General features: G+C 42.0%; 1 protein-coding gene across 1 annotated transcript in view; it reads right to left on the bottom strand.

Moving 5' to 3' along the window:
• The window catches only part of TXNDC12 (thioredoxin domain containing 12), a 312,355-nt gene that overhangs the window by 295,421 nt on the left and 4,152 nt on the right, over positions 1 to 12,782 (bottom strand). The window contains exon 2 of the mRNA XM_044086072.1: positions 4,846 to 4,906. Coding sequence (XP_043942007.1) covers positions 4,846 to 4,906 — 61 coding nt within the window. The remainder of the gene's footprint in view (positions 1 to 4,845; positions 4,907 to 12,782) is intronic.

Raw genomic sequence — 12,782 nt, 5'->3', positions numbered from 1 at the left:
ATCCAAGCTGCCTTGAAAATTTTAGCAATCATACTTGGTTAAAAATAGAAGATCCTCTGGGCAAACAACCATAAAATACATAAACTGAAAGATAACAAAGGGTCATTAACAAAATGGAACTATCAGACTAACAGAAATTGCTTCTAGTGTCAGAGATTATGCATGATCAAAATGTATCAAAAGAGTGCAACACATTCCACATTAGATTGTATACATCTGATATGCAGACAGGATACATCATTTGCTCACAGACGAGCCTTCCACATAGATCTGTCACAGGGGTCAAGCACAAAGTTGAGAGCGGTTATAGAACAGTAACACTAATTCTCCACTGTTCCACCTCTGCAGTGACTGGACTGGGTGAATTACTTTCCATTAGACGAGATAAGAAAAATAACTGAACCCCCCCCCCCCCACTTGTGATTGACTGTCTCTAATGTAACACATAAAACAGTTAGCAGCAACAACTGACTGCATTTTTATTACCTGCAAGCCTCCGGTCACTCTCTGCTATATATTAGTGCAAAGGTAAACAAACATCGCCTACATCTATCCTGATGGGTGTCCCAGGTGATTCCAAAAGATGTGGTGGTGTACAGCTGGAACCTGCAGTACAACTCCCCAAATTCCTAGTAATAGTTAAATGCGTCAGCAGAAACAAGTTCTTAATCTTTTCAGTGAAGCAGGAAACCAAGAATGCAGGCAACCCACTTACTGCATAATAAGTTAGCAAGTAGTGTTTCCCAAATTCAATAAAATTTATTAAATATATGTATGTTGTTGTTGTCTCTTTCAGCTTTTCACGGTTAGGGGTCGCCACAGCGGAACTCCGGTCCGCTAATGATTGGCAGTAGATTTTTATGTGCCAAGTTGCCAGTTCTGACGCACAACCTTCAACGAAGGTACGCCCATTCACGCATGTCTAGACACAGAAGACGCTCTAGCTGAGAATCGAACAGGACAACGTCATACTGTGAGGCGACAATGCTACCGCAGCACCATACATGTATACGAATAAGTAAATATATTCTACAAAAACACACACACACACACACACACACACACACACACACACACACACACACACACACACACACACACTTTCAAAATCCTTTCAGATCACCTAGTCACAGCATAATGCTTAAAGTTCAGTGAGAAGGCAAACTTCACAAATTCAGTCAGATTAAATTTACACACGTATAGGTTTGCAAAAATGTATACTCATCCTGTATTAGGTCAATTCAAACATTTACCTTACTGGAACTGGATAAATCACTCTCCTGGTATAAAAGCTACCTGTCCAATAGATCAAAGGCTTTAAAATGACAAAACAACTTTCAAATCCTTTCACACCTTCTTAGGAGGAGTACTCAAGGGGTCCATTTTTGGACCCGTACTCTAGCATGTGTAGATCATTAATGAACAGATATAAAAGTAGTAGTGGTTAAGAAAACCAATCAGAAGATAGAGAGCTATCCTGTACAGTGACCCTATTTAATAAACACTGCAAGAAACACATTGCCTCAACCTTCCAGCTTCTTAAAATCGTTTACACCACTCTTGTACTGATCAACCTAAAAGCATCACAACCAGTCTCCTTGAACAATGTTACAATAAAGTTACACAATTTGCCATCAGCTTACCTTATGAAGCAAACCACTGCCTTGCTCTTACATAGACTTTCATGGCTATAACTACACTACTACTTCTCTCAACAGCTATTAAACCACACACAAACTCATCTACAAACCTGACCAACATTCTTCAGTTATTCCCCAGACAGACAACTCCGGTCTACTAACAAAACTGCTTCTCCACATAACCCCTTCTAATAATGCAGCTGGTGACTCTGTACTCCTACATATCTAGACTACGGAACTCATTGCTTCTACTACTTAAATAAAAAGACAGTAACAAACTTTTCAAACTAACTCAAAACAATACTTACTGGATATGTCTCTAGTCTTCTTCCACACCAGGCTAACCCTACACTGTTTTCAGCTTTCTGCACAGCTTTCCCCCCTTCTCTCCTTAATATTTACCCTATGTCAAGTATTCTCCCTTTTCACCTCGGATACTCAAAATGCTTCAGGCCTTTTTTGTGCCTCTTTTCCCTCCTCTCCAGTCCTCTCTTTAATTTTACTTTCCTTCTTTTCTCTTTCCCAAAATCACCTTATTCCAACTCCTCTAGACCTACACTCTTCTCTCCTTATCTACTTTCAAAACTCCAATCAGGACATTACCCAGAGAACTCGTCTCAGAGACAGTAGGAAAGTTCACATCCACTGCAACAGACCCTTTTTATTGATTAGACAGTTGCAGTGAGAATATCAATCACTGTCAGGAGTTTCCGGTTTGCAACTATGTGGACAGGGCTTGTCACTGCAAACTAGTTGTCCTGTGTGCAACTAGGTAGTGGAGAAATTCCAATTGTGCTTTTACAGGAAAAGTGTCACTCAAGCTGTCTGAGTCTGTACACAGCACTACTTGAGGGGAAACCAATACACAGACCCTGAAAATTTAAGGATGAAGTATTTAGGCAGATATTCTGAAGTTAGAAACAAATCCAGCAGTACTTACTGAAAACAAAGAATTAGCTTGTCAAGAATGATGAAAAGAGGGGAGTCGCATGAATGGCTACTGCCTGTCTACTACTAATGCTGGTCTCACCGCAGCTTCACTCTGTTGAGATACAACGCCCCTTTGCTTCTTCTCTCACCAGACGCAAAATGTTAGCAACAATCCCAAGATGAGAAGCAGGCCACAGCCTTTTGCTGATCCACTGTCTTGTCCCAAGATGATGCAAGGGGCTGTAGGCTTGTAGCCTTTTTCTGGTAGATGCCTTGAATAGCAACCAGGAATGTTAAGCGCAGACATGCACTCTCCAACCAGAAACAAACAAACAGTCAGGAATCAATGCACTCGGCTCCTTCTTTCACCAGGACCACAATACAAGCACAGATTCCAAGCTGTCACCTATAAAGCAGTTATTAGGCTTTCTGGTGATCAGCAGTCTCCAGGAAATAATGTCACTCTGCTACTCCTCTCACCAGGAGAAAACAGAAGCACTAATCCCAAGAGGACTACTGAGAGGCAGAATGTGGACTAACTGGTGGTCTTGCAATAGATGTTTAAAGGTAAGATGAAAAAAATGAACACTGCAGTGAGCACTAAGCAGTTAGATATGAAAGTGTGTAACTTCAGTTTCAGCTAAGTGGACAGCCACCATTTTTAATACAGCAAGATAGATTGAAAGGGGGTGGGCACTTTTGTATTCCGGTACTATGGAATATAGTGGGATGGCTAATAAATTTAGGGAGTGATTTCACAAAATGGTAATTTTGTGCTTACTCACACCAGCCAGTGAAAGGAGAGAGGGAAGGAGATATAGTCAAATTAACATAAGGAGTAGGCAATTAGAAAGTCAGTGGTGTTTAAGAACACAACAGTAACAGGGTGGAAAGAAAATCTATCTGACTCACAAGAGACAGAGCTGTGGTCTCTCTTCAAGTTTTAATATGCAATTAAAAGCAGAATACAAGTAAAACACAGTGTAAAGAAAACAAACCACTCTACATATAAAATAAAAAAGGCAATAAAGTACAAGAAATTAAAACTAAATAAAAACTAATAACTGCTGCCACACAGATCTTGTTTCTCCAGTAATGTTACCGGCCGAGGTACCTTCTATGTGAAGTCTGCACATCCGTCCTCTGCCAGTATTTTTGTTAGGTCTTGCCATTTCCTCCAACATCCCAACTTTGTTGCTGTAAGTGAATTGATGATACTCTAATTGCTATCAGGAGTGTATGACACTGTGCATGTGCGCGTGTCAGTCTACATTTTATCCTGCAACAGGCTGGGACCTCACAGTCTTACTCCCACCGAGTGCTGGGATACAATCTGGCTCCCCCATAACCCTTAAATGGATTAAGTGAGCAACTGGAGAATAAAAATCATACCCGATTAATACTAGAAGAGTCATACAACTGCATGATAAATGTTATTCTGTTAACAAGCGGCTTCCTGTGATCCAGGGTTTAATTCCCTCGGCCTGCATTTGCATATTGTATGGACCTTGAGCAAAACACTTAGTGGGACACTAAGCAGGAGTACTTGGAGAACAGTGCTCTAAGATGAATGGTAAATTGGACTAGGTTGTTCAATGGCCTCCTGAACTGCAAGCCTAGTAACTACTTGCAAACCTATGATGACAAGGTGGAATTGTCAAATTACGGGGAAAAAAAAAAAAAAAAAAAAGTCAGTTCCTTGACAGTGCAGTGGGCATATGTCTTATTTAATAGTGCAAATCCAACTTACTCCTCAGGTAAATATGGCACTCGGATTTGCACCTTACTTCAACTACAGTTAGGATAGTACCCTAAAGTAAAGCACGGTGTTGGGTGCTACAGCCGAAGGTGCACACTGCTTTAATAATTAAGGAGCATTGTGCGTTATGCTTCACTATTCAACAGCTATGCAAATTCAGGACACCTGATTAACAAGTCACAAACAGTGCACTTACATTAGCCTTGGAAAAAAAAATAAGCCATTGTATAACAGCACACTATCAATAGTTGTCCCATGCAGATAACATTGCTTTTGGTGCAATAGCAGCACAAGGACAAATGCATAGTAGCATGCCCTGTTGTGCTTTACAGCTTGAATCAACCTTCACCTCAGTCATCAGGAAGGACTGCTTCCAAGTGGGCTAAACAGGACATTTTTCCTTTAAATTATACAAAATTCATAAGGCAAAAACAACCTGTGCTTGCTTGCTGTAACGGGTTTCAGAGAATTCCACAAAAAGTTTACTTTGATTCTTGGGCACCATGATGCTATTACCTGGCTGCTGACTCTTTCTTCCCATCTTCAAACGTTCGCCAGTGTATGTGGTCACCAAAACCTAAAAGACAGAAAGGTAAACACAGTTAACAGAACAGGAAAAACATGACAGCAAGCAACAGAATCATCCAGTACAGTGGAGCATCATGGAAATGAAAAAATATTAGATTTCATTTGGGACTCAAATCCAAGACCTCCAGCATACTATGCTGGTGGTCACTACCACTGGACTAATGACAGCCTCTGAACAAACACCATGAGCAAACATGTAAATGGCTACATTGAGGCTGCTGTACCTACAAGAAGTTAACCCATATCTAATCCCAAAAACAAATCTCACTAGTTAAAAAGTTATGGCCAAAAAAAAAAAAATAAATAAAACTGCAACTCTCAGAAAGAGCAGCTCTCTAATTCAATTATGAAACTAAAAGCTCTAATACAGTCCAACAAGGCCAATTATGATGTCAGGATAGCTTCCCAGGTTAAGGACAATCACAAGGCCTTCTTCAGCTATGTCAGGAAAACGTAAAGGTAACACTCAGCACTGTACAGAACTGGTGGTAAATGGCATAAGCTTCACTGCCCAGGGTGACACAACAAATCTAATGGCTAATAAAGTTAGCCCTAACTTCACCCCCCCCCCCAACTATCCCCTGTGAAATCCTTTCTAGCATACCCACCCCCACCTATTAACAGAGTACAGGTACTGATGGCACTTACTAAGGCCAAAAACACTGCTTCAATGGGCCCCCAACAATATCCTTGGTTGCCTCAGATAGCCTAAAACAAGACATAGCAGGACCTAAAACAAGACATAGCAGGACCACTTGAGGCACTCCAGTACAGCCCGGGTTACGTGCCAGATGAATGCAGTGCTGCCACTCTCATCCCTCTTCATAAGGGTGGACCATCAACCAACCTCCAGGAACTACAGATATTTTGATATGAAAAACCATGGCATAATCAACAAGAACATTGGACCTATCTAGTTTGGCTTAGTTAAGGGAACTAACTGCCTACTCAACCTGGTAGATTTCTTCAAGAAGGTCAACAAGGCTACAGATGAGGAGAAAACAGTGCATACAGTCCACCTTGAACTAGCCAGGGCATTCAAACAATACTCCACTCGGGTATTGTTGACCATTTCTCAGAACTAGTCATAAATCTGTACACAACTCGCTGGATTGCTGGCTGGTTTACAGATGGGATGTCGCTAGTCCCTCTCCAACAGATGACAAGAAGACGGGGTATTTCGTTTAGATGCTCAGATACATTGAGAGCACATCAGGATGGATAGCAGCATCATAAAATATAAATGAACTGATAACAGACAGACCACGCATACATCTCAACAATTTACTACAAAATGGCAGTCAGGCTCGCACGTACTCCATATTTTCACACTTGTGCAAGCCCTTGGATAGCTTCTTAAAGGTACATAGACACACATTGCTCTACATAGGACACAAGAAGTCAGAATCTGCAAGACCACCTTAACTAGAAGGCCGGTCACCAGCAGAGTACCCTGAGCTCTGTGTTGGCATCTACTTCTCATAAGTCTAATATCAAAGGCCTCTGGCTCACCAGTTCAGGTATGACTGTAAACTTGGAGCCATCAGATTCCCCCGACGACAGCAACATCCTACAAGAGGGTCTAACACAAACACATGACTGTTGTCAATGCCATGGATTAAAACTCAAAGCGAAGAAATGCGATATACCGCCCTTTGGGAAATCATCCAGCCAAGCTAATTACTCCTTCAATAATACACCCCTAACAGCTGACCAGTTAATTAGGGAGCTAGGAAAATATGTAGACAGCAACCTGTCCTTCAACCAGCAAGTAGCTAAGATAGTAAGAAAATCATTCTATGTCACCCAACCCATAAGCAAGTGTATGGATCAAGGTCCAAGGAAATTACAGTAACACTCTATAATCAGCCCTAATCAGACCCATCACGGAGTACAATGCCTCCGTTGGCATGTACCTAACCAGGCACTTGAAACAGTTGGAATGTCCTCAAGGTTTCCTGGGTACGAATACCCTGTCCGAAACATCGCCTCTATGTCTAACATACAAGGCATCCTTGGATCCAGCTATGATGGATCTCCTGCACATCCACAAAACAAACCATCAGAAACACTAGCTCCAGGGGCCAAAACTTGCCTGCGAAACAAGATCCCCATGCTTTGAAATAAGTTCCCCATCTATGAGAAGCAGAGTTCATCCCTCACCATATTTAAAAGAAACCTTAACCACTGGATAGAAAATTGCAAATTTAACCTTAGTCTGGCCCACGTCTCTGATGGACAGTAAATTAATCCCCAACTAACATACCCCCACCACATAATCCTTGGCTATCTCTTTACCAATATAACATACCTTGACTTTGCTAGTCAAATTGTAGGATAAGAAATAGGCAGCAAAACAAGAAAGCCCAAATGCTATGAATACGGTATACCACAGATGCAGAATATACAGTTAATGACAAACACACACAGAGCTATGAATGTAGCAAGTTAAACAGCTAAGTATGATGGATGTCCTTACATTCACTGCTGCAGTATTCATAACCTATGGGATTCCCTGCCATGGAAGCCCATCACATCCAGCTAGTTTACCAAAGCCTACCATTGCTTTAAGGTACACAGAACATCACCAAAATGCTCCTTCTATAACATAGGACATAAAGGTGATATTCAGGTGCACCATCCTCAGAACTTTTGCCACCAGTCCAAACGCTGTTTTAACCTCAGTCTGTTTACCTCCACCTGTTTTTCTGTATGTTTGTATTCTTGTGATTACTCCTATTTGCTGAAGTCCTTACCATTGCAGATAAGTACCCAGGTGGGTGGTTTTGTTCGGTCTTAAATTATTCTGCTATTTGGGGGATTAATGTCATACAGGAAGGGTAAATGTCAGTGTAGGAGACAGATTCCCCATAAAGACCACCTACGTTCCCTTAAAAAAGGGACAGAAAACTAAACAGGTTTCTTCTGCTCCTAGAAATCCACAAAGTGAGTGGCAGGCCTTTGCTCAGTGGTTATTTAATGCTTTACTGTCATTAAGGCCTCCTCAAGGGGTTTCAGTTCCTGCTCATAATTGGGCCTCTTCTACACTTAAAAGGCCCAGAGAATTTAATTCTTCTGAGGAAGAGCTGGATTCTAATGAAGAATCCCTTATTCTAACCAGATTCCTTCTCCTTTAGACTACAGGTCTGAGGAGGAGGAATATAATAGTTCAGATACTCTTGAGGACATTTCCTTTGGGGACACAATCTCTAGGATGATGGAATTTAAGTGGAAGTGTGCCCAGGTTTCTGATATCCATAAGAGGTACTATGAGTTACTGCAGATGGAATCTCTAACCTGTGGCAAATCCTCCTGTCTTGGCTGCTTTACTGGATGTTTTTCCAATGCCTCTAAAGTGCCCGATTCTCTGCCCCCTGCTCCAAAGAAGTCTGATAAGCACCCTATAAAACCTGAGGACTGTTCCTTTTTGTTCAAATGCCCTGCTGCTGACCCCTCTATGGTGTCTGTAACCTCTGATAAGACATCTCAATTGCTTCCTTCATCTAAGTTACTGCCTTCTGACAAGGATAGCAGAACCACAGACATGCTGGGTAAGAAGATTTATACTTCGGCTACCCTAGTTTTTACAGCTAATTATCAGACCCATATATCTAGGCATGTGTTGGCTCTTTTCACAGGCTGGTTAGCCTTTCCTGATCTACTAGACTGAGTAAATCTTCTGCTCTTTCCTTGCTAAGACTTCCTCTCAAGTAGTTTGTCATTCTATCAAATGTGGTTATGATGCAGTGGATGCCTGTTCTAGGGCTGCTGCTTTTGGTTCAGTACTGAGTAGGTATTCTTGGCTTATGCTTCAGCCTTAATATCATCGGGTAAAGGTCAAGTTGATGGATGCGCCTTTGGATAATAAACTTTGGTTTGGGGGAAGTGGCTGCTGGTTTGTTCAAGGCTCTTCAGGACAAGGGGAAGGCTTTACAGAAGCTTAAACATGTCTGACTCCTCCTGCTAAGGCCACTCGGACTGCAGGGATTTAAAAGCCATCCTTTCCTGACAAACCAGGTGCTGTCTGACTACAAGCCCGTTCCCAACCCCATTCTTTTTTCACCTTTCTCTTTGGTTTTGAATCACCCAAGACTCTTGGGTTCTGTCAATCATTCATCAGGGTACTCCATGGTGTGGGATTTCCCCTCCTCCTTTTATGAACATTCCACAGCCTCTTTGGGAACTTTTCCCCCCCAGAGGTGCTTCCAGATCTATTGTCTCCGGTCTCTCTTCAAGAGGTATCTGTGCCCCAAAGGGGGAAGGGTTTTATTCAAGAACATTTCAAATGCCCAGAAAAGAGGGCACTTGGAGATCGATTCTAGACCTCTCTCAACTAAACACTTTTATGAAGGTGCCTTCCTTTTAAATGTTTGTCCCTTCAGACCCAGTTTCCTCTCTTGATCCCTCAGGCCTTTCTGGTGTCTCTAGATTTCAAGGATGCTTATTTCCATATTCCAAATCCATCCTCTTTTCAGGATGTTTTTGAGTTTCTCAATTGCTTTTGCGCATTTTCAGTTCTGTGCTTTGCCATTTCTATTGCCTCAAGGATGTTAATCAAATGCCTTGCTCATGTGACTGCTTTTCACAGGGTTCACAGGCTCAAATATTTCCTTACTTGGATGACCTGCTGATTTAGGCATCCTCTCCAGAGGTCCTTTTGCAAAATCTTCATTTTACTATTTCTCAAGCCTGGGGTTCACGATAAACTTCACAAAGACTTCCCTTCTCAGGATCATGTCTTTCTGGGTTGCAGGATTCAGATGGTGCCAATACTGGCATCCCTAACCCCTCCAAAGGCCTTAACTTTCTTACTTTCAGACTCTTCTTCTCCTGGCCTGCATTACAACCAGGGAGTTTGAGAGCTCTGGGTTTCATGGCTTCCACCATTCCAATGCTCCCTCTGGCCAAACTCCATATCAAGAAGTTCCAGTGGTTTCTGAAGTCAGTGTGGCTTCAACAGGCACGTCCTGCAGACTTTACAGTTCCTTTTCTCACTTGTCTCAAGGAGGAACTTCTCTGGTGGATTCAGCAGTTCTCTAAATCCGGGGCTCCCTTTTCACCCTCCTCATCCCTCTCATCTGTTCACAGATGCTTCAGGAGTGGGATAGGGAGCAACATTTGGCTCCCTGAAGGTTCAGGGAGTGTGTTTGCCTTGTCAGCAGAAGGAGCACATAAAGAGATGAGGGCTCTTATGTTGGCTCTTCAGACCTTCCATCCTCTTTTCTCTCCAGGGCTTCTCAAGGTATTCACAGACAATACCACAGTTATGTGGCATATCAACAAACAGGGAGGAACATGATCGTACCGTCTTTGCCAGCTGATACTTCTGGTATGAAAACTGGCTGTCAAGTATCAAGTGACTCTTGCCAGTTTATACACCTTCAGATCAGAATGTTGTGGCAGACACACTGAGCAGGTCCTTCACTCATTTCCATCAATGGATGCTTCATAGGAATGTGTTTCTGGACATTGCTTACAGGGGAGACAGATCTACTTTAGGAGTACCCCACTGGTGAACAGACAACTTCCTCTGTTTTGTCCCAGACCCCCAGGTCCTCTGGTGTGGAAGGTGGACGCCCTCTCATTTTCTTGGAAGGGGATGTTTCTTTATGCATTCCCTCTCCTTCCTCTCATTCTGACAGTCCTGTTCAAGATTCAACAGGATGCTCTCTTGTTGGCGACTCCCTTTTGGCCACGACAGCACTGGTTCCCTCTACTTCTGCATCTAGCCAAGGGCAGTCACCACAACTTACCTCACAGGGTAAATCTACTCACATAAGACAAGGATCTCTCATCCATCCCTACCTGTCCACGCTTAAAATGACACTGTGGGTGATGGGGGTTCGATTCTTCAGACACCTTTTTTCTGAGGACATGGTGCAAGTCCTGCAGGAGGCCAGGAAACCTACAATAGGAAATCCTACTTGTCTAAATGAAGAGTTTTTCCATTCGTTTTACTCATGATCTGGACCCATTTAATGTTCCTTTGCTTCTCTCTAATTTGTGCGAGTTGCTCAATGCTGGTTTGGCCTATTCTTCTACTAAGGCCCAATTATCAGCTCTTTCTGCTTGTCTGCTTTTAACTCCTCCGTTAGCTTCTAGATTAAATGCGTCCTTAACATTAAACCTCCCAGGAAGCCAATTTCTCCTCCTTGGGATCTTAATTTTGTTCTGGAGAAACTGACTGGTTCCTTTTGAGCTTGCTGTTCTTGGAAGGCAGTTCTTCTGTTAGCTCTTACTTCTGCCAGACAGGTGTCCGACTTGCAAGCCCTTATGGCTCGTCTGCCCTTTTTTTTTTAATATTCCATGAGGACAGGGCGTCCTTGTGTACTAATCCTTCTTTTATGCCCAAGGTGGTTAATGAGTTGGCACTTTAGTCTATTAAATCTGCCTACTTTTCCCCCTCTCCACAATCTAACAAGGAGAGGGTGCTGCATACCTTAGACATGCATAGACAACTCAGATATCAGAAAACCGATCAGCTGCTTGTTTCCTTTCATCCTAGGTCTTCAGGATTGGCCGTTTCCAAGCAAACTATTTCTACTTGGATTTCAAAGGCTTTCTTTTTGTTACATGTTTCATGGTGAGAGCCTTCCTTCTTCTGTAAAGGCTCATTCTACTAGAGCTGTGGCTGTTTCTGGTGCTTTTTTCAAGGGCTCAGACACAAAATTATATTTTTCAAGTAGCTACCCGGACTTCTGTGCATATTTTACCAAACACTTCAACCTGGATGGTATCTCCTGAGATGGGGCTGGTTTTGCTAATGCCATTCTTCATGGCTTCTTACAGGGCTCTACTGCTGCTTCCTCCTCCCAAGTTTCTTCTTGAGCTGCAGCATTCTCCCGCAAGTTATCAATACTGCAGCGGTGAACGTAAGGACATAGAATAGTTGTGTAAAATGTTACCATAATGGCAGATGTCCTTACATTCACCGCTGCAGTATTCACTCCCTCCACCCCCGCAAGTCTTTTTTCCTTACTGGATATGCAGGTTCTCTTTGCCCCCATAGAAACAGCAGTCCAAGGAAAACCAATCAGTTCTGAGGATGGTACTCCCGAACGTCACCTTTATGCGACGTTCAGCATACCTTAAAGCAAAGGATCCTATATGTTATGAATACTGAAGTGGTAAAGGCAAGGACAACTACCGTTATGATTAAGATTTTACACAAAAACATGTTAAAAAATGTGATAATGTATACATTACGTAGTGGAAATATTTAGTTGTAACTGGAGGCATAACTTAAATAAAAAAAAATAAAAAAACCTTAAAAAAGTAAACTGTTATGCAGTGAAAATATATTTAGTTGCATCCGGAGGAAAAAAACTTTCATATAGAAATAGAAGGAAAACAAACAGTTATATGTTTTTTAACTTCAAGATCAAGTAATACAGCACACCTGTGAAATAACGTGGAGCAACTGCAAAAGCTGAAATGTTATCAAACAGCTCACTCAGCATATAGCATCTCCGGCACATTTACCCTGGGACTTCTCTTTGTGCAACAGGAAGATAACAGTTTCAACAGACTAGGAAGTTTGTAAAAGTATCCGTTTTGAGGGGAAATGTGCTGCAGCATTACCTCAGAGCTTGTTTATGACAAGGATTTTCAGCAGTATCTGCCTCTGTGGCAGAGTGTAAACAGCAGTTCAGACTGACGTATATATATATATATATATATATATATATATATATATATATATATGTGTGTGTGTGTGTGTATACACACATGTTTCTCTGCAGTGGGCAGCTTGATATTCAAAAGAATAAACTAGTTTGTTCAGCATTTTTACTAAATACTACAGGATAATTTACACCTACAGAATACTACCTGTGATTAATGAAACAGACCTATAAAGGCGGCCC

Source organism: Protopterus annectens, chromosome 10.part0 (genome assembly GCF_019279795.1).
Source record: "Protopterus annectens isolate FY-2018-M chromosome 10.part0, PAN1.0, whole genome shotgun sequence".
In the NCBI taxonomy this organism is placed as follows: domain Eukaryota; kingdom Metazoa; phylum Chordata; order Ceratodontiformes; family Protopteridae; genus Protopterus; species Protopterus annectens.
The sequence above is the reverse complement of the archived record's forward strand: the minus strand, read 5'-3'. Positions and strand labels throughout refer to the sequence as shown.